The 21,990-nt window shown below is 47.2% G+C and overlaps 1 protein-coding gene across 2 annotated transcripts; it reads left to right on the forward strand.

The window, feature by feature from the left end:
- The first annotated feature begins 1,658 nt into the window (after positions 1–1,658).
- AMMECR1L (AMMECR1 like) lies at positions 1,659–18,588 on the forward strand. Of its 2 annotated transcripts, XM_054074612.1 has the most exons (7): positions 1,664–1,933; positions 4,916–5,360; positions 11,428–11,538; positions 12,005–12,119; positions 12,837–12,927; positions 13,899–13,995; positions 15,158–18,588. In XM_054074612.1, exons 2-7 carry the CDS (start codon positions 4,954–4,956, stop codon positions 15,267–15,269), a joined length of 933 nt encoding a protein of 310 aa, XP_053930587.1. In that variant the 5' UTR covers positions 1,664–1,933; positions 4,916–4,953; the 3' UTR covers positions 15,270–18,588. The 2 variants fall into 2 exon arrangements, 1 of the variants encoding a protein (XP_053930587.1); XR_008451284.1 differs by lacking the exon at positions 15,158–18,588 and having other exon boundaries at positions 1,659–1,933; positions 12,837–13,474; positions 13,899–13,997.
- The last annotated feature ends 3,402 nt before the right edge of the window (positions 18,589–21,990 follow it).

The raw sequence follows: 21,990 nt of genomic DNA on the forward strand, positions 1-21,990 counted from the left end.
TGTTTTGAGAGTATTGGGTTTTGCTTCATCTGGTTTTAGGGATGTTGTCTTGTCTTTATTCAGAATTGAGTTCCTTCAGATGTCAGATGAGAAAAAATGGTACTTAATTCCTAGTTTTTAATTTCTTAACTAGAGAAGTGAGTAGAACGTCTTTATTCACTTCTTCTGATATTGTAGCATACTAAAAAAACCCTTTACTTCCCATTTGACTGGGTGGCAGTCTCATTTTCTTATTAGTTTGATTTTACTTTTTAAAATGAAAACACTTCCATTGTAAAATACAATTCTAGTATAATGATATCGTAGCTTTGGTAGTAGGAAAGTAAAGATAACTGCTAATTTCCTTGTCTAGAAGAAAGAAAACACCTGAAACCTGAATTCAGTTCTGAAGTCCTCAGCACAGGAAGGACATGGAGCTGTTGGAGTGGGTTCACGGGAGGCTGCAACGCTGTGGAGATTATCCAAGGGCTGGAGCACCTCCTGTATGAGGACAGGCTGAGAGAGTTGGGGTTGTTCAGCCTGGAGAAAAAAAGGCTCCCAGAAGACCTTAGAGAAGCTTCCAGTACTGAAAGGGGCTCCAGGGAAGCCAGGGAGGGACTCTTTATCAGGGAGTGCAGGGATAGGATGAGGGGGGAGGGCTTGAAGCTGAAAGAGGGGAGATTGAGATGAGATTTTAGGAAGAAATGTTTTCCTGTGAGGGTGGTGAGGCCCTGGCCCAGGCTGCCCAGGGAAGCTGTGGCTGCCCCATCCCTGGAGGTGCTCAAGGCCAGGTTGGATGGGGCTTGGAGCCCCTGATCCAGTGGGTGGAACTGGGTGGACTTAGAGGTTCCTTCCAACCCAAACTATTCCATGATTCTATGACACAACAACCCCGTGCAGTTCCAGACTTGGGGAAGAGTGGCTGGAAAGCTGCAGGGTGGAAAAGGCCCTGGACTTGCTGGTGGCAGCGGCTGAACATAGGCCAGCAGTGGCCCGGATGGCCAAGAAGGCCAATGGCATCCTGGCTTGGATCAGCCATGGGGTGGCCAGCAGGAGTAGAGAAGGAGTTATCCCTCTGGACTCAGCGCTGGTGATGCTGCACCTCAAATCCTGGATTCAGTTTTGGGCCGCTCACTCCAAGAAGGACATTGAGGGGCTGGAGCTGGGGAAGGGGCTGGAGAACAAAGGTTACAAGGAACAGCTGAGGGACCTGGGGCTCTATAGGCTGGAGGAGGCTGAGGGGAGACCTTATCACTGTCTGCAACTGCCTGAAAGGAGGTTGTAGAGGTGGGCCCTGGTCTCTCCTGCTAAGGAACAAGCGATAGGACAGAGGGAATGGCCTCAAGCTGTGCCAGGGGGGGTTCAGACTGGACATTAGGAATAATTTCTCCACTGCGAGGGCCTCGGGCCCTCCACCACTACCCAGGGCGGTGCGGGACGGACCAAAGCAGGGAGGGGGGAGGGGGGGCAGCCAGATCTCCTCCCCCCGTGCCCCGCAATGGACGGTTCCACCCCCCACGGGCCAATGGCGGCGCGGCAGCTGCACCACGTGACGGCGGCACGGCCGGCTTCGTTTGTCCTCGCACGTGCGGAGCATCACGTGGTGCGGTGAGGGGTGGAATAGCCCGGCCTCCGGCGGGGGGAAGCGGAAGTCGCGCATCTCTATGGTCAGGAGCGGCCAGAGCGCCCTCCCCTTGTCTCTATGGTCGCGCGGGCCGACGGGAGGCGGGCGGACCATGCCCCTCTTCCCTCCTTACCTCACGGGCGGGGAGGAGGCGCCGGCACCGAGGAGGCCTCGAGCCGCGCCGCCCGCTCCCCGCTTCTCCCAGGAGCCTCGCCCGGGCCCATGGCTCCATGAGGCGAGAGAGGACGGAGGCGGCGGGGCAGCAGCGGCGGCGGCGGCGGGGCTGAGGCGGAGAAGGAAGAGGAGCCGCGGCCGGGACGGGCGCAGGAGGTGAGGCGGCGGGGAAGGAGTTAACTGGGGGAGAGGGAAGGCGGCGCGGAAGGGGTTAACGGGGGTGTAAGAGGGACAGCGGGGAAGGGGTTAACGGAGCGGCGGAGAAGGGGTTAACGAGGAGGAGACGGCGAGGAAGGGGTTAACGGGGGTGTGAGGGATAGTGGGGAAAGGGTTAATGGGGAGGGGACGGTAGGGAAGCGGTTAATGGGGAGTGAGAGGGACAGCAGGAAAAGGGTTAACGGGGCTGCGGAGAAGAGGTTAATGGGGAGGGAACGGCGGAGAAGGGGTTAATGGGGAGTGAGCGGGACAGCAGGGAAGGGGTTAACTAGGGGTTGAGGCATAGGGGAAGGGGTTAACGAGGAGTGGGAGAGGGACGGTGGGGAAGGGGTTAAGCAGGGGGTGAAGGAGCAGCGGGGAAGGGGTTAATGGTGGGGACGGCGGAGAGGAAAGGGTTAACGGGGTGGGGGAGGGACTATCGGGGAGTGATGAGGACACAGGGCAGAAGAGGTTAACGGGTGTGTGAGGGGGACGGCTGGGAAGGGGTTAACAAAGGTAGGGGCAGAGTGGAAAAGGGGGAGGAGGGGCGACACGGATTAATGGGAATGTGGGGGGGAGAGAGCAGGGAAGGAGTTAACGAGGGATTGGGGCAGAGGGGAAAGGGTTAACAGTGGGAGAGGGACAAGAGACGGCTGGGAAAGGGTTAATGGGGATGTAGGCGAGGATAGCGGGGAAGGGGTTAACAGCGTGAGAGGCACAGCGGGGAAGGGGTCAACTAGGAGTTGGGGCAGAGGGGAAAGGGTTAATTGGGTGGGAGAGGGGCAAGGAGCGGCGGGGAAGGGGTTAAGGGGGAGCAGGGGTTCCCGGCAGGAGTTGCTCCGGCCTCCCTGTCCCCACGAGGAGGAGGAGGAGGAAGAACCACCGGGGCCCGTGGGAGCTGCTCCCATCGCTGTGAGCCGGGAACATTCGCTCCCTCGAAGTTCGGCTCCGGTGTTTGGGAAGGGAAAAGGGAGATTTTCCTTAGCTCTGGTAAAAGCGTGGTGGAAGCTTCCTGCTGGCGCTGGGTCTGCGGCGGCTTGGAGGAATGTCTCTGATGCTTGAGGGGGTAGAACCTCAGAGCAGCTGCCAGTCCAGAAAGGGTTGGGGGGGCCTGGATCAGGGAGAGCTGGGACAGGACCAGGGGGAGGGGTTTTCACCTGAAAGAGGGAAGATTGAGATAAGATGTCAGGAAGAAATGTTTTCCTGTGAGGGTGGTGCGGACCTGGCCCAGGTTGCCCAGAGAAGCCGTGGCTGCCCCATCCCTGGAGGTGTTCAAGACCAGGTGGGATGGAGCTTGGAGCAACTGGATCTAGTGGGAGGTGTCCCTGCCCATGGACTGGGACAGCCATGGAACTGGATAGGCTTTGAGGTCACTTCTGACCCAAACCATTCCATGATTCTATGAAACTGTTCCTTGTGCAGATAGTAGCTCTCTGGATTCTCACTCTGGAACCTTGTGAGGGCTCTCAAGCAGGGCCAGCACTGCAAATGCACAAGTTTTGCTGTAGAGGCACCTCTCTCTCTCTTTCTCAGTCTCTCAATGCATACCATACCCATTCTGGTCCGGTTCAGGTTTGTATAACTCTTGGGATGCTTCTGGTCCAGTTCAGGTTCATGTCTCTTAGTATAAAGCCTTATGGATACAACTTGTGTTGTTTTTTAGGAGCAGAGAAGGAACAGAGTTGTTGCCATGAATTTCATCACTTATTACACCCCCATTCTCTGCCCGTTCAGTTCAGCCCCCAGCGAGATACTTGGCAGACCTGGAGGGAAGCCCTGGTTGTTAAAGATGTAGCCTAGTCCTTATGAGACCCGAGTGTGACTTCCAGTTCTCCATGGCATTCTCTGTGACATACGTGTCTGTGCTTTCAACCCCATTTGGCAGATGGGGAATTGTCTTTCCTTCCCTTTGTGTGTTTAGATCTCATGGTGGCCACGGCATTTCTTTGATTTAAGTTCCTACCCCTTACATCTGGCATTTGCCGGTCGTCCTCACTCATTTTTGTCCGCAGAGGCTTTCCTCCCTGTATTTGTTCCACCCCTTTTTGTGATGCAAGAGCTTGCATTCTCTTCTTTGCAAGCAGAACACCCTTCTAGGGTTCTTTTTTCGTCCGTTTCCTGCCATAACTGCTTGTTTCCCTCTGTCCAGCCTGTGTGCAGTCTCCATCTCTTCCACTCCTCTGATCCTGACTGTGCACCAAGCACCTTTATTTATAAGTACTACTGACTGACTTCATCCTACAAAGGAAGCGCAGATCCTAGTTCATGGAGCCTGGAACGTAATCAGTTGTTTAGAAAATGGTGGTTCAAGGCTTGGAGCTTCTCTTCCTGTCTTACTTAGGAAATCGAGGGCAGCACCCCTGGGAGTCCAGCCCTGGAGGTGTCGTTTGGAGTTGTTGTCGCTCTTCTGTTGAGAACAGGGAAGGGAAATGCACTTGGGGATTTCCAGTAGCTGATTTGCCGTTGGGTTGGTGCAGGCATTGGCCGAGGGGGAGCGGTGATCCAGATGGGGTATATCTGTAGGCCAGTCATTTTGTCCTCTGTTCTGCTGTTCTCCCACCGTTTCATTCCCTTGAAGGGAAGGCTGATGATGTTTTCTTGTGATGAGCTGCCTATTAAACTGGTAATAAGGTGGGTGCTGGTCTCTTCTCCCAAGTGATAGGTGACAGGACACCTCAGCACACTTCATGAATAACTTTCCAAGTGCTATTCCGTGCACGTTGTGTACGCGCTCTTGAGTCGGATGTGAAAACACCTGTTGTGCTTGCTGAACTGGTTTTAGTTTTGTACTTGGTTGCGTGTTGCAAGGGTTTTCTTCCTCTTTTTGTTGCTAAAGCAAAATCTCTCTGATACCATAGCAGAAGCAATGAAGCAGCTGTTGTTTTTTCACCTGTAACTGTTTTGTGTGTTGCTTTTTTTTTCCCCTGCCCCCTCTTTTGCCAGGGTTCTGCAGTGCTCCAGGCGGCGAGTTTTGAAGCAGGATGGGAAAAAGACGTTGTGTTCCTCCACTTGAGCCCAAGCTGGCAGCTGGCTGTTGTGGGGTAAAGAAGCCCAAACTGTCTGGGAGTGGAACGCACAGTCATGGGAATCAGGCCACGACTGTATCGGGCTCCAGTTCAGGTCCTCTTCAGAACCACCAGCATACAGACGGGAATAATGGAAGGGAGAACGTATCTGACTTGACTTTGGGCCCAGGAAATTCCCCAATTACTCGAATGAATCCCACTTCAGGAGCTCTGAGCCCACTTACTCGGCCCAATGGAACTGCCAACAGCACCAAGAACCTGGTGGTGACAGCGGAGATGTGCTGCTACTGCTTTGATGTACTCTACTGTCATCTCTATGGTTTCCCTCAGCCACGACTTCCTCGATTTACCAATGACCCCTAGTGAGTAAATCTATGTGCGGGAGGAAAGCTGAGAAACCAGTATCAGAGCCATGGTTTGGCTGGGGAGGGATGAAGGGTTTCTTATGGAAAATGGGAAAACTGGTATGCAAGGTGGGAGCGGGGCGTTCTGCAGCTTGCTTTGTCTGTTGGAAACAAAAAGTGATGCATTGCAAGTGCACTAAAGAGTCAAAATATTCTGCTGTGTTTGTTGGAGGAGATGAGTGGAGCTTTGAAGTGTCGCCTATGAGGGAGAGCGTGCTTAGCTCTACAGGAGAGCCAGGCAAAATGTAAGGAAGCGTGATGCTTCTTGAGGTCACAGTGTGATGTGTTGCATAAGATGGTGCACGCTTTATCAAGGAGCACAAACCCAGTCGATAACGTTCTGTTCAAGTCTGCTCCTTCTCTGCGAATAGATCCCTCTGCAAAAGTTAACTGCGCCGTGCCCCCCAGGAAACCATACTGAAAAAACAAGTGGAACTGGAATCAGAGTTTTCAGAAAACAGTAAAATAAGGTTATTAATTTTGAGAGGATCGTGCTTCTAATCATAGAATCATAGAATAGTTTGGGTTGGAAGGGACCTTAAAGATTATCCAGTTCCAACCCTGTGCCATGGGCAGGGACACCTCCCACTGGATCAGGCCGCCCAAGGCCCATCCAACTTGGCCTTGAACACCTCCAGGGATGGGGCAGCCACAATCTCCCTGGGCAACCTGGGCCAGGGCCTCACCACCCTCATGGTGAGGAAATTCCTCCTTATGTCCAGTCTAAATCTGCCCCTCTCCAGTTTATACCGATTGCCCCTCGTCCTATCACTTCCAGCCTTTGTGAACAGCCCCTCCACAGTTTCCTGTAGCCCCTTTAAGGTACTGGAAGGTCGCTATAAGGTCTCCTTGGAACCTTCTCTTCAGGCTGATCAACCCCAACTCTCTCAGCCTGTCCTCATATGGGAGGTGCTCCAGCCCTCTGGTTATCCTTGTAGTCTCCTCTGGACCCATTCCAACAGCTCCAAATCCTTCTGATGTTGAGGATTCCAGAACTGGACAGAATACTCCACATGAGGTCTCACAAGAGAGGAACAGAGGGGCAGAATCCCCTCCCTTGCCCTGCTGGCCACGCTTCTTTTGATGCAGCCCAGGACATGGTTGGCCTTCTGGGCTGCGAGCGCACATTGCAGGCTCATGTCCAGCTTCTCATCCCTCAGCACCCCAAGTCCTTCTCCGCAGGGCTGCTCTCAATCATATCATCCCCCATCCTGTGTTGAAACCGGGGATTGCCCTGAACCAGGTGCAAGGACTTGGCCTTGTTGATCCTCATGAGGTTCACACAGCCCCACTTCTCCAGCCTGTCCAGGTCCCTCTGACTGACGTCCCGGCCTTCTGGTGTGGCACCTGCACCCCTCAGCTTGGTGTCCTCTGCAAACTTGATGAGGGTGCACTTGATCTCACTTTCTATATCATTGATGAAGATCAGGTGCTAACTTGGTGAAGGGAGAAGGGGAGAGACTTCCTTCCACGAAGCAAGTGGAAGGGAATAATTGCCAAGTTAATGGGTTTAGCAGGGAGGGGAACTGAAAAACGGTGTTGTGGAGGTAGAGCTGGTTGGGCAATGTGGGGAGAAGTGGAGAGTTAACTTCCAAGGATGATACAAAGGTTAAGAAGAAAGGAGGTGTGAATGAGAAGTGAGGAGAAGGATTTATGAAGGTGTTTTGCTTTGGTAAGATTTGTTTATCTGCAGGTTGAATGCGTAGGTGTGGAAATGCTAATGTTGTTAGAATGCTTGGTGGAAGAATTATATGGGAAAGATCCATGACAGATACGCCTTCTGACACTCCTCCAGGGGCCGCTTCCAGAACAACAGACAGAACAAAAAGTTGTCGAAATCCTTAATTTCAGTTAATGAATTTTAAATTGATGTAAAGGAACGTTGGCTTAAACAGGTCAAGGACTTTATCCGTGTATTGAATGTCTCCCCACCTTATTGGCTGTCAGTGTCGATGTAGGTTGTGCATCCATGCAGTTATTATCCGAGCAGGATTATGGATACATGCTCTGAATGCTGCTGCAGACTAAGCTGTTTAATATTGTAAATACAAGTCAAGGGAGAAATACTCTGGACTAGAATATAGAATAGATCCAGGGACTTCCCACACAGAAACATTTCTGTTGTTGTTTTTCATGCCTAAGCTGTCTCCTTTTAGAAAATCATATATTGATCTGCTTATTATTTTGTTACTTGAAGTACAAAGGGGTTTGGTTTTTTTTGTTCTCGTTCTGCTTTTCAGTCAGTAAGAAAGATTATTTTATAGAGATTCATTCCTTTGGCATTGGAAGAGACTTCTAGCTGGGTTTTGTCACTGTTTCTGTTGACTGGTTTCAAAAAGGGCATTCTTTCAGGAGTCTCAGCTGTTTGAATTTTATGCCCAAATTTAAACATCGTTCACTGGGTATTTCTTTGCGGATAACTGGAAATTCTTTTAGATCCGCACTCCAAAGTAAACCGAGCTCCTCTCTTTTCCTACCCTCCAGGCAAATGCCTGCCTGAATTTTCATGTGTTTCAGCTTTTGTGCTGTTGCTTCTAGCAAATATTTGAAAGCACCCCTGGGAAAAGCATGGGGTTTGCTTTCTTGCTTAGCAGCACGTGGGGATGATCTGTCACACTTGAGACAGTCATGTAATGAACTTCAAGCCAAACGTTATCAATTATAGAAGTAAGTAAAGTGAAAATACATCATTCATTTGCATTGGTGTCCTTTGTAATGTGATTAATGTCGATATGAGAGATCTTTGAACAAAACAAATATGTATGCCAGGAGTCTCTCTGGACTGTTGATGGAAGGAACAGAAGGATGTAGGTGTCTGTCCCAATTGTTTCTCGTAACTGGTCTTTTAAATCGGTGCTGAACCCTCAGGAAAAAAGAGAAGTGGTTGTGAAGGTCAGGATTCTGCACTAACAGAGTAGTAATGTAAAAGTTATGGGGCTCTGACTTGAACGCTATCATGAATTCCAGTTACCAGCTTGAGAGGATATGTGTGTGGGCAATAATCGAGATGGGAATTATGAAGTGAGTAGATACCTGTGGAGTGCGGGAACCTTGCGTAGACATTAACAATGACATTTACACATCTATAGAGAGAAGGTGGCATTGCAAGGCTTGTAGTTATGTCCAAATGAACTTGGTCGACAAAGCAAATATCCCCTTTGCTATGCAGATTACTGAAAGCCTTACAATTTTGAAGCTGTATGGCATGCAAGTAGTTAATTGGTTACTTCTTCCACTTTTGTACTTGTCTTTGGGGGTTTTTTGATAGTAGATACTACAAACTGGCACTAAACTACACCCTGTAGGTTTCTAGTTGGCATAGAAGATAAATAAGAAGATAATCGCATCACAAAATCTGTACTGTAATGGGTTTTTTTCCTGGTACAAACTGAATTCTGATTTGAACAAACTATATTTTGCTACTTTATAAATCCCCTTGTAGTTGCAACTGGAGAAGTTGCTGAAATTCCTGTCTCCTCAGCCTAGCAAACTCTCATCAAACAATCCTAAGCAGGATGCTGTGGCTGGAGGGGAAAGTGATTGTCATAATCTGCTCAGGATGTGACTGCAGAGTGCTGGTAAGTGCTCTTGGGTGAAGCAGATGTGCTCATGGGCACAAGATTGTTGTGATTTTCTCAGTGTGTCTTGGAAACCAAGGGGTTGTGGAACAATCGACCCATTGTCAGCTGCATGTGCACTTTGCTGAGCCCATTTATTCTTCAGGTACAGAACCAACACCTTTCCTACAGCGAAAAACTTTACGGGAGTGAAGTTTTGATATACTTGTACAAAACCATTTATCTTATTTTTATGCCTCGGTTAGTGTGAACACAGTGAAAAATTATTGAAAATGTGCTTTATGGTATTCTAAAATATGACAGCCTTCTGAATGTAATTATCCTGTCCTTCCTGGTAATACCTCTTCTATTGTGGACGTAGAAAGCTGTTTCACAGCTCAGTGGAAATATTTTTTGGAAGGAGAAAGGTGAATTGGAAATGTGAACCTGTAATTTGAATTGGAGAAGAGAAGGAACTTACATTTTTATTTTACGATGCATTTCATTTTGCCCCTCCCCTTTTCTGTTTGGGCTGAGTGTTGCATGGGCTAAGTAATGGTTTCAAAACTTCCGTTAGGTTGAGCTAAATTTCCACTGAACTTGTGACAGCGATGTTTCTCAGGTCTCCTCTGTAAGCTTAGTATCTTTTTTTTTGGTCAGCTTCCTAATGTATTTTCTTATGCTTTGTTTTCTATTTCAACATACGGTAGCTAGATGAAAATGTAGAGGAATGATATCCTGCAAGTGCCTTGAAGTGTTGTTGGAGAATTGGAACAGTAAATCCTCTGTCTAGGTCGGGCACGGGTGAGGTGGTTCACAGTTGTGGAGGAATGTTTCCACTTCCTCTGTGGGCAAAATACTTCACAATTATCACTTGAAGGCCAGTTGGTATCTTGGGTAGTGCTTCTGCCATCCATCACAGCTGTTAACAAGATCCTGCATGAAGGATTTATGCTGTGATAGAGTTTTAATCCCATTGTTGCCCCGAGGAACAGCACTGGGCATTGCTTCGTCACTACGATTTAAAGAATGTTCTAACTACTGCAGCATAAGAAGCTCTATCGCCTGTATTTGAGGAATCATCCATGCTGTGTGCTGGTTTTACTGTCTGAACAAGATGCCTCTATTTTTTGTAATGTTTGCTGCAGAAATATATTGCTTGCAAGAGCTTCAGGAGTTTGAGGAAAGTAGGTGTCTGCACTCTGTTGTAGAATCAGTTATTCTGTTTTCATATTTTGGAACTCCTGCCAATGTTTGTTTAATTTCGGAATGTCATTTTCTCAATAGTGTTATGGAGAAATAACACCATCGTTCTCTATCTGTTACTTACCTTTTAAAGTTCAATAGTAACCCATAGGCTGATGTTTGGAGTCACTAATGACTAACTTCTTACTTATGCTTGGGTTCAAAGTGACTGCATCTTGTATTCTGTACACTTTAATCTGAACAAGTAAGAGCAGTCATCCTGCTATGATAATTAGATCAGCATCATCAATCGCCTTGTAATGTTTTTGAGATCTTTGGACATGCTCATAGAGCTGGAGTTAGTGCTCTCCTTTCTTTACTCTTTCTCTCTACAGCTGTTTGCAGCCTCACTCGCTTCTGTAGATGTGAACTGTTTGTGTCTAATATTCACAGTCATCTTTACCTGTCACCTCCTCACAGAGCTCTTCTGAACCCAGTAGTTCTGAACCCCTTGGTCTTGCGGGCTTTGTTGTGGCTTCTAGTTTAGCAGATTGAAATGTGCCTGCTGAATTTGAGAATCTACTGTTACACCTGTAAATCCATGGTAGTAGACAGGGAAGTGGAAATGGTGCAAGGTTTGAGTAGGAACAGTATAGTCAGGTGTTCAACAAGAGAGAATCTGTGTAAATAGAGTTCAAATGTAAGGTAAGCAAACGATATGAACATAAACTGAGCCCTGGGGATGGACCCTGAAGTCAGATCCTCCTGGAAATAACAGAAGGGGATGAAAAAAACCCTGGGCTTGTTTTTTATTTCCCCCCACCCCCCGCCTAAAAAAGGAGGCTTTATTGCAGACCTGAATTATTCATGTTTTGTGGAATGCTTGGGGATCTTTCAGGTTCAACAATACGGTTAATAAGTCATCTTATTTGCTTCACTTGTTTTAATTTTTATATGGGTTGCCATGTAAATGGTGGATGCCAGTGAGCGAGGCCGTTCCTCCCAGGAACGTATCATTCAGGAGGAGGCAGCACAGCGTGTGGCTGGGAAGGAGCTGGTGGAGAACGGTCAGGATACTGGTGGAGGGATGGGAGTGTTGGGTTTACATTTGAGAGTAGGATTCTATTAAAGCTGTGTAATAGCTGAGGAAATATGTCTATTGGGTGTATTTGAGGGAGAGAAAGCAAGTGCACGCTTATGTGCTCTTTTACACCTCCTTGGTCTCCCCGTAGCAACCAAACATCTCTAGACGTTGGAGTATTTATGTTGTTTTGCCTTTTCAGTCCACTCTTTGTGACGTGGAAGACGGGGCGAGACAAGCGGCTTCGTGGCTGCATCGGGACCTTTTCAGCCATGAATCTTCACTCAGGACTCAGGGAATACACATTAACCAGGTAATTATGTCAAAAATGAAATAAATGGGTTTAATTTGCTGCAGAGCTATAAGGATTCAAGGTTAAGATGTTGGATCGGTGTAGTTCAATGTAATATGCTACACAATAAAATAAACCTGAGAAGTGTACGGTGGTTAGGGTGAGGTAATATATCAGTATTTAGTGGAACGTCTGGATCAGGTGGATTTTGGGTCACGTTCCAAGGCTTACGGTGAATCTGTCTTGCGTACTAGCAGTGTTGGCATCCTGTGCAGCACGCAGTTTCTCTCTGGCCTCAGTAAGTGGAGGATGGCGGCAGGAACCCTGCACTAGTGCTTGCACATGACAGGTCATTAGATTAGGAAGAGACACACATCACTTTCTCTGCAGCAGCAAAGAGAAACATGTTTCACAGAGGCATAATCCAGAAGGGAATAATGGAGCGTTTGGTCCTTGCGTTAGGCAACGTATCTTCTCTTTCCTTTAGTGCACTTAAGGACAGCCGATTTCCCCCCCTGACCCGCGAGGAGCTGCCCAAACTCTTCTGCTCTGTCTCCCTCCTCACTAACTTTGAGGATGCCAGTGACTACCTGGACTGGGAGGTGAGAACAGGTGCATTTGGAACTCTGCATCACTCTCTCGTTCCGTTTGGGTTCGGGTTAGTACATGGCGATGTGTCTCCTTCGTTACAGGGGTGGCATGGGGACAGAAGAAACTGGGAGTAGAGGAAATGGGGCTGGAAGACTAGAAGGGAGGAAGACGATGAGCTAGCAGTATGCTTTTGGTTAGAAGGGGATCTGAATGGGAGTAGGAGAGACAGGAAAGTGTTTCCTGGATTTGGCCCAACAGGAAATGGGTGCAAATACATGAGGAAAAACCTGGGAAGTATTTTGGTGCTGTGGATAGAAACTGGGAACAAAAAGTAAATACTGAAGGTATTAATCATTTTTAGGACCTTGCACATGGAAGTGTATTCAGTTCAAGAAGGGTTAATTTGTGATTGGGATATTTTAGGCATTAAATCTCTTTTGTGTAGAGATCTTGCCTTTCTTGCCCGACCTAAGAGGTGGAAAACTGTCAGTCTTCTGGCAAGACTGAAGGAGAAGTGGCAGGGAGACTGGTTAGGCTCGTCTGGGAAGGGTGGCAGAGATCCTTGAGAGACCTGCCTGGCAGGGACAGAGTGGGGAAAAGCAAGTCCTTATCCAGGCAAAAGCCAAACTGGCAGAAAGAGAGGGAGACAGTGTTGTGGGAATGACAACTCAATCGTGGACTCAGTGTAAGCAAACACCTCTTATTTGGCTGTTCATTTCCATCTATAGGTTGGGATCCATGGGATCAGAATAGAGTTCATCAATGAGAAAGGTGTCAAACGTACAGCCACGTATTTACCTGAGGTTGCTAAGGAACAAGGTGGGTTTGAGATGTCAGCCAAACATGTCAACACGTGCTGTCACAGAATTGGGTAACATAAATCTATGGATTTTGGGTTTGGATTGCAATGCTATCCTCACAGTAGTGCCATGGAGCTACCAGGCTTAATCTGGATAACTGACACCTGATACAGCTGCCACTGGATTTTCATCTGGCCTTTCTCTCATTCCACATCTGTGCACAGCTGTATCTTAGTGTAAAAATATTTTAGGGCTTAAGAAATAGAGGATCTCAAAGTACGGGTCTTCCAGCTTCATTCAGTGTTGCATCTTTCCTCTTCTATGTTTCTCCCACCAACTAGGATAACTGCAGGCTGCACAGCACCAACAGGAGAGTCCCTTTCCTCCTCATTCTTGCTAAAGTAGCATCCTCCAGATGAGGGCAGGAAACAGGGCCCCTCTGGAGCATACTTCCCACTCAAATATAGTAGCGGTCACCATGGTAACTGCTCAAAATATTGCCTCCTTTCCTCCACCTAGCAGAGTGGAGTGGTCGCATCCTCCTGGCTCTGGGGCAAAAGACTAAGGTAGGAATTTTAACTCTGATCTCTCACATAGCAGTGCACTGTGCTATCACTAGAGCATCAGGTTGATCCCCATGTGTCTTTGTAAAGAACTGAGTATTACCTTGTTTTAAGGCTTAGGGAGCTAAACTCGACTGGCACGTGATAAAACAGGCTGGGGTCCCTGCAATGGCAGCAAGGCACAGACCTTTCTAAGAGAGGTCATACGGAAAATGGAATTACTGTTGTATGGACCAGTTCCGATGCGAGTTAAAAGGACAGTGTGCATGCGTAAGACCGTGTATGTCCAGTTCAACACTGGCATTTCTAAAGCTCAACGTTTCCTGCTTAGTTGTTTGCTTTTCTAGAGGCCTTTTAATGCATCTCTTAGCTTTTGGAAACATCATTTTTATACTGAAGAACTTCTCTTGCTTCTGTTTTTCAATAGACTGGGATCAGATCCAGACCATAGACTCCTTACTCAGGAAAGGTGGCTTTAAGGCTCCGATTACCAATGATTTTAGGAAAACGATTAAACTCACCAGGTGAGTAGATCTATCATCTTTAAATTTTACTTTATAGTGGTTGTGAGTGAAGTATTTGTGCTTGATGTAAGCCTTCACGCCTCTCATCTCATGAGAGATGTAGTCCGAAAGGCGAAACAATACATGCCACGTGTCATACATAGAATGTGCATGGAATGAAGTGCAATACGTTCAGCACCCCTGGTTTCAATACCATAATCCACATGAAGGATACCAAGAACCTCTGAAAGTTAAAAAGCTTGATTTACATGGCCTTTGTTTTCTCATCATGTTCGTCAGTGGACGGTGTTGCTGTTTGGAGGTGACAGCTGTCTCAAACCCAAGCCACACTCTAGTCTGGCTAGTTCTCAAAATTTTCTTGCTTTTCTATACCCCCAGCTGTCCTGTTGGTTTCGGCTGCCTTTATGTTAGTAAAAATTGGGACATTGTGGTTTTGTATAGCAACCCTAATTTATCAGGTTGTTCCTAACCTCTGGAGCAATGAGGTGGGTAGGTAGGGTTTTTTTATTTTAAACAGAAGAGGACAGTATGAAAGTTTTCATTAAAATCTGGTGTAATACGGACTTAGCGCAATTCACCGCCACTTTGAAGTGACTGCTTTAGGAGCACCTCTGGGCATCTGGTCTCAGAGGAGACTTCATGTTTTGTGAATTCTGATGGTGCAATGTGTGCAAAGTCCCACAAGTGCTGTAATAAACCTCCCTTTAAGCAGCTCTCCATCGTTTGCTTGCGCCGGCCTTTCAGATCTGAAAATAACCACGGCAGTAAATGATAGTAAAATACTGGTTAGTTGGTCTCCGAAACAGAGTCTTCTTCCAGCAAACTTTCCATGTCATCTTTTTTTATTTCCCCACAGCAAGTAGATAAAAAGAATCCAAATGGATCGTTTATTTCCTGCGTGCTGCTTCAGGACTCCCTTGAATTAGGATTGCCTTGAGTAGGACTCAGCTTTTGGGACCCTGAAGTTAGTTTGAGCTTAGATGAGTTATTCAGGCTGCTGCATGAGACGACACCAAACAAAGTAGGGTTTGAAGTTAGCGGGTTCCTCTCGGTTTTTATTGGCTGCGAGCTGAAAGGTGGTCTGGGATGAATGTTTTTATGTCTAGTCCCTTCCTATTGCGTAGTCTGTTGACGGTATTGTTTTTCCTTGCTGTTCCCATAGGTACCGCAGTGAGAAGGTGACAATCAGTTATGCAGAGTACATGGCTTCCCGTCAGCATTGTTTCCAGAACGGCACTCTTCATGCCCCCCCCCTCTACAATCATTACTCCTGACACACGGCTGCATGACCAGTCCCACTCCCCAGTTGCTGCCAACGGCTACGACATCATCGGGGCAGACGCCTCCTCTTCCTGGTCCAGTTACTTCTATTACTGCACCATTTTATGATGCTAGCTTCCGTTGCCAAGTCTGCCTTCCAGCTGACCTGGGGGGAGGATGAGAGCGTGACAGAACTTCAGGGGCCCAAGCCTTATCTCAGCCTTCCCTCCGAACGGGGGTTCAGTTGGATCGGGGCTCCATGCCTACGGACTGTCGTGAGGTGCAGAAGACCTCTAGGAGATGAAAGTGCCGCTTCAGACCGATCCATTCTTGTGTGTTACTGACGTTTTGGAAACTCGAGTTGTTTGTTATGGAAGCCCCCCCCAGATCAAGTAGGAGCATTCCCCTGGCAGCCTGGGCAACGGAATCCAACGAAACAGTTTTTAGGTTCTTTTAAATTTTTTTTAACCTCCGGTCTCTGTTGTGTACCGAGAGCTGATGGCGGTCCCCACGCATCACAGGCGGATGTTACGATATCGGGGAGGGTTGAACGTCTGGAGAGAACCCCATCCTTGCGGACAGAAAACACTGATGGACGTGAAAAACCTTGGAATGCTATTGCAGAGGAATCCGTTACCATCCTAGAAGGCTTTAATTATCAGATCCCACCATAGCTTGGATTCTCTAGAAATCCTCTTGGTTCATGGTTCCCTGGGTTTGTAGACAGCGCTCTGTAGCCTGCTGTGACATTGAATGCCGTTACGGCAGTAAGAGAGAGCAATGTGGCACAAGCTGGGTATGCGAAGGACGAGGTACTCAGGTGTCCCTGGACAGGCCTCTCTGTTATGACTGAGTTTTGCATCCAGACATTCGTAATGGAGCCTGATGGGATTGGGAATAGCGAGGGGCGTAGACTGTAGTCAGACAAGTGAGACTGATGACTGAAATTTGTTTAACATAAGCTAACAGTTTCAGGGAGCTTCCTTTAGACAGGACAGCCGCTTTCTCAGGTGTGACTATCGATCTTGAGAATGGGAAGCGTTCCCGTTTACAGCAGGCCTCTGGAATCGAGCTGGGTAGTTCCGCTATGATTTTGTGCAGTTTAGTCGTTACTGCATCAAGGCAAGGAGTGGGGAAACCTGTGCTACCCTGACTGTGAGAAACTTGCATTCTATATTTCTCCTCCTGTCATTGATGATTACAGGGACTGCTTTCTCCTAAGAGGAGGATGAGTTATCCGGTTGTTATTCTGCAGCGTCACTGAGGGATGTCATCAACTCTATGTTATGACACTCTCTCAATGAAGTCACTGGTCTTCAAAATGTAATTCAGGGCTTTGTTTTGTTTGTTTTTTCCAAGTTTCTGGAGGGTCAGCAGTGATCAGGGAAGAAAATACAGGTGCATAGCAGAGTAATGGCTGGTTAGGCGCATCTGTCTTCAAAGCTTGCTTGTGGGTAGTAATGATGGCTCTTGGAATTGGCTGGTGGCTCAAGCCTGAAATTCTCTCCTGGCCTAGCAGGGAGTAGGGCTGGTAGAAAGCTCAGAGCTGCGAGTTGCTGCTCCTTCTGGTCCTAGAGAAGCAAACAGGATCGTACAGGTTTTCATTGTTTCGGTGTAACGTCCTCCAGCTGGAGGAGAGAGATGTGAGGGAAAGGAGGGGGTCCTCTTCCAGATAACGGTGCAATATCGACCCAGCTTTCCTCCTGCACTGGGTCATTCTTAATTGCCACTTTTCCCTTGTGATGTTGTTGAAAAGCAATTGAAGATGGAGGAGTTGTTTCACGATTTCCTGCTGCCGAGAATAAATCGGTCCTGTTACAAACTGGAGTGGTTTGTAATTCCTCTCGCAGGTGCTGTGTAGTGACGGGTGAGGGTGGGTCAGCTCCGGACATAGCATTCACCTCTCAGCTGTCAAACAGTACGATACATAGGGCTACGCTCATTACTGTTCCAGTGTTCTATGTTAGAATTTAATTTCTAGAAGGTTTAAAACAAAAAAAAAAAAAAAGCAAGAAAATGGTGCTAAAACTTCACCCCTGAGCACGCTCAGTGAGACTGGTCATGCAGGCACACAGTGCCAGGCTTTCCAACAATACTGTTTCTTTTCCAAACGTTTGCCCTGTTCTGTGTCTTCAGCAGTGTATAGTGTTTTCCTGATTTCATTTTCTCGGAATAGGGGATGACGGTGGGGCAGGGTGGGGAGGGTTAGCTGTCGTTTCTAAAGAACAGAGTCTTAGGATTGAGTGACTTGGTCGATGGAGCCTGCAGTGGGCTAGATGGTTTGGGACTGGGGAAGACTCATCCTCTCCCACTTCCATTTCCCCACTCAGACTGTTTAAAAATAACAAACAAAAATGCCTTTAAATACATACTGTGTTCTTGTCTTGTTGCAGTGAGGAGAGAAGCTAGCAAATCGGAGAGAAACAGACCCTCTCGGCTTTAGTCCCCTAAGGGTCCAGCTATAACGAGTGTGTTGATAGTTCTGGCTCAGAAGAGTGTCTGACGAGGAGAGGTGGTCTCAGGAAATAATCCCGTCTCTAGATCATTACCTGGCAGCTATGCGTAAGGATGACAGAGCTGAACTAGACATAAACCGTACTTCCCGTTGCCTCAAGGTGGAGGCAGCCAAAATCAGTGGCGGTAAGAATTTCTCGGGTGTTCCTTGGCTGGGACAGTAAGTTAGAGCTGCTCCGTCTCAAAGCAACTGGTTTGATCTGGGTTTAACTCATCCTTAGAAGCAAGTGCCTTTTGGTCTAGAAGGGCTTATTCTCGTGACAACCACAACTGAGAAACAATCTCACTGCAGTTAGGAATTGTCTTTGTTTTACGGTAACTACGGAAGAATGTCTTTGATCACTGGAGACTGTCAGTGTTGGAATGTTCCCACTGTGAGGTTCTGAATTTCTGTTTCATAATGTTCAACAGTCAATCTCAGCTGAGGCCATTTCAGTTCGGGAAGATTTTATGGTCAAAATATCACATATCTACAATTTATCAGAACAATGACAAAAATCTGTAAGAAAATAGGAGTTCATTTTAACCTTTGCACAGAATAATTTGTTTTCATAGTACATTAACAAACTTCTGCAATCTTCACTGACTATTAGTGCTGTTTTCTGTTTGTATTCTGGATACTACATGTTGTTTTGTTGGGTTTTTTGGGGTTAATTTATTTCCTTAAAGCAGGAGACCTCTTTTGACCTTCAGCGCAGAGATGTCAGACCAATTCTTTGTATTACACTTGGTTGCCTCCTACCTATATAATAACTTCTGAGTGTAAATAATTGAACTCTATCCTCTAATGAAGTATTGTAGAGAATAAATCATAACGGATACAGACTATTTGTACTGTCCTCTTTATATGGGTTCTTGCAGCCTTCACTGGGAATAAGAGGAAATCTTTCTCACCTCAAAAGGTGAAGAATGTGCTATGTGTACAAATACCAAACCTCTAAATTACCTTAGCTCCTCAGAGCCAATGGGGCTGCCAGAGTGGGATGGCACAGAAATAGTCAGGACAGGCTCACTAGAAGAAAGCGAGAAAGAACAGTAGGAAACTTCAAACCAAAGATTAGATGTTCATTAATAACAATATAGCACAGTGTCTTTGTATCTTGAAATAATGTTGGCTTGACAATAAATCTCTCTTAGTTAGAATCTTAGAATAGTTTGGGTTGGAAGGGACCCTAAAGCCCATCCAGTTCCAACTCCCTGCCATGGGCAGGGACACCTCCCACTGGATCAGGCTGCCCAAGGCCCATCCAACCTGGCCTTGAACACCTCCAGGGATGGGGCAGCCACAGCTTCCCTGGGCAACCTGGGCCAGGGCCTCATCGTGAAGAAATTCCTCCGTATGTCCAGTCTAAATCTGCCCTTCTCCAGTTTATACCCATTGCCCCTCGTCCTATCACTCCAAGCCTTTGTGAACAGCCCCTCTCCAGCTAACCTGGAGCCCCTTAAGGTGCCGTGTAACAGTTTCAATACCTCTGGCTTAAATGTTTTTCCCGTACACTTTGAGGTCGTTGCTCACTTGCTTTCTATGGCAGGTGGGCAATTCAAAGATCCTGTGTTTCCTGTTTGTGGTTCTTTGGAAGGGCAGCGCAGGCTATCAATGAAGAACAGGCATAAGATCGCCTGAAAAAACTGAACCAACCCAAGGGGGAGGGTGGGTCTGACCTCGATGTGCCTCAGCAGCTTATTGACCTCACTGCAGCTACAAACCTGTGCTCAGAAGTCACGCGTCTGGTGCTGGTCAAGCTAGAAAACAAATCCCTTACCAACACAGGCTGTGGGCTGCGGGGGTGATGAGGCTATCACTATGTCCAGGTGACTCACTGTGAATTCTGAAGTCAACCGTAGAGGCAGCATCCACTGTGGTCATGTGCCCAGGTCAGCGATCCCGTGTGCTCTCAGCTTCTTCATTGACAAGAATACAGCGAATTCTTTGTGGATTTTTGAGGTATGTTTTTCCTTACTTGATTTGTTGGGTTTCACACAGGATCAGTCAGACCAAATCTTTGTCGCTGTCTTTCCTCAGGGGTTTTTTCATGCGTGTGGCTTTCAGCAACTGGAGCAACATTCGGCAGCTCATGACGGAGCTGAGGCCAGGTTGAAGGGCGTTCGTATGACCACACACTGAAATAGTTCAATCTAAACTAAATATAAACCAGGGTGGTGCTCCAGAAAGCGCTTACTTCTGTTTTCACTTGTTTGACATAAGAAACAAAATTAATTACTCCCTCACTTCCTTCTAAAAACAAATCGCCAAAAGGTTGGGAGAAATCTTTCCAGAATGCTTCAAAGGAGGAATACTTGACCATTTTTATTTTAAACACAAAAAAAAGGATTTTATTCTTGGGCAAAATTTCTATAATAAGCTTGTGATTATAATAAGCATTGTGATTGAGAAATGCCACTTGTGGAAGAAAAAAATTAAAACCAGAACCCTTTCCTGGGCGACTCAATAAATTAATATTTACACTGACTAAGTGTTATGAGGATTGCTCTCCAGTGGGTTTTAGTCCCCAGAGCAGTAGAATAGGAATTTCCTGAACTGTTTACTCAGAAAAGATGACCTATGAATGTGTTTGATGACCAATCCCCAAACACAGAAAGCCCATATTTCCTTTAAACCAATGTGTCACTCTACAAATTGACCAATATCCAGATTATTGAACCATCATTTTTCTCCTTTTTTGTGGCAGCTAGACTGCTCGTCTGATCTGGTGAATTCTGACAGAAATTCTGTATTATACAACCAGGTGACAGTACTTTTAGATGCCATCATATATGCATTTAAAAACTTAACAGACCGTGCAGTGTGTGTCTGTTGCCATAGGACGAGGGGCAATGGGTATAAACTGGAGAGGGGCAGATTTAGACTGGACATAAGGAGGAATTTCTTCACCATGAGGGTGGTGAGGCCCTGGCCCAGGTTGCCCAGGGAAGCTGTGGCTGCCCCATCCCTGGAGGGGTTCAAGGCCAGGTTGGATGGGCCTTGGGCAGCCTGAGCCAGTGGGAGGTGTCCCTGCCCATGGCAGGGGGTTGGAACTGGATGGGCTTTAAGGTCCCTTCCAACCTAAACTATTCTATGATTCTATGAAGCTTAAGGACTGTTATCTGGGAAGATAACATTGGTGAATCAGAAGGAATGTATTGTTATACCGATAATAGAACACCCTTGTTATTAGTTCTTCCTACCTTGTAACACACAGAGGTGTTCAGCTAGGCTTTTCTAAAGATCTGTGTGGGTGTACTTAGTGCTGCTGGGCCTGTTTGTAAGTTGTGACGATGTAGAAATGACCACAGTAGAGCTGGCTAACAATCCATTGCCTACCAACGTCTGCAGTACTTTTTGCCCTGGAATATGGAATACTAGAGGCTCTATTTACAATAGATTACATTTGTCCAAGTCTTAATCAGTTTGTTTTAGGATATGGTCAGTAAACACACATGAAACCTCCTACAGTCATTCACTTTGTTTTAATCATAGAATGGTTTGGGTTGGAAGAAACATTAAAGATAATCCAGTTCCAACCCCCTGCCATGGGCAGGGACACCTCCCACTGGATCAGGCTGCCCAAGGCCCATCCAACCTGGCCTTGAACACCTCCAGGGATGGGGCAGCCACAGCTTCCCTGGGCAACCTGGGCCAGGGCCTCACCAGTCTCATGGTGAAGAAATTCCTCCTTATATCTAGTCTAAATCTGCCCCTCTCCAGTTTATACCCATTGCCCCTCGTCCTATCCCCACAAGCCTTTGTGAACAGCCCCTCCACAGTTTCCTGTAGCCTCTTCAGGTACTGGAAGGTCCCTCTAAGGTCTCCTTGGAGTCTTCTCCTCTCCAGGCTGAACAACCCCAACTCTCTCAGTCTGTCCTCATATGAGAGGTGCTCCAGCCCTCGGATCATCTTTGTAGCCTCCTCGGGACCCGTTCCAACAGCTCCATCTCCTTCTTATGTTGAGGATTCCAGAACTGGACACAATACTCCAGATAGGGTCTCACAATAGAGGAAAAGAGGGGCAGAATCCCCTCCCTCGCCCTGCTGGCCACGCTGCTTTGGATACATCCCAGGACAGGCTTGGTTTCTGGGCAGAACGCACATTGCCGGCTCATGCTGAGCTTCTCATCAACCAGCGCTCCGAGTCCTTCTCCACAGGGCTTCTCTCAATCACATCATCCTTCATAATCTGTCTCATCTTCCTTTCTTACGTGTGTTTTCCAGTTGAACTGTAA

The sequence above is a fragment of the Cuculus canorus genome, chromosome 9, assembly GCF_017976375.1.
Source record: "Cuculus canorus isolate bCucCan1 chromosome 9, bCucCan1.pri, whole genome shotgun sequence".
NCBI classification, from domain to species: domain Eukaryota; kingdom Metazoa; phylum Chordata; class Aves; order Cuculiformes; family Cuculidae; genus Cuculus; species Cuculus canorus.

Coding starts and splice junctions, on each gene's coding strand:
- AMMECR1L (XM_054074612.1), top strand. CDS start 4,954: ATGGGAAAAAGACGTTGTGTTCCTCCACTTGAGCCCAAGCTGGCAGCT. Junction 11,539..12,004: donor AGGGAATACACATTAACCAG/GTAATTATGTCA, acceptor TCTTTCCTTTAG/TGCACTTAAGGACAGCCGAT. Junction 12,928..13,898: donor TGAGGTTGCTAAGGAACAAG/GTGGGTTTGAGA, acceptor GTTTTTCAATAG/ACTGGGATCAGATCCAGACC.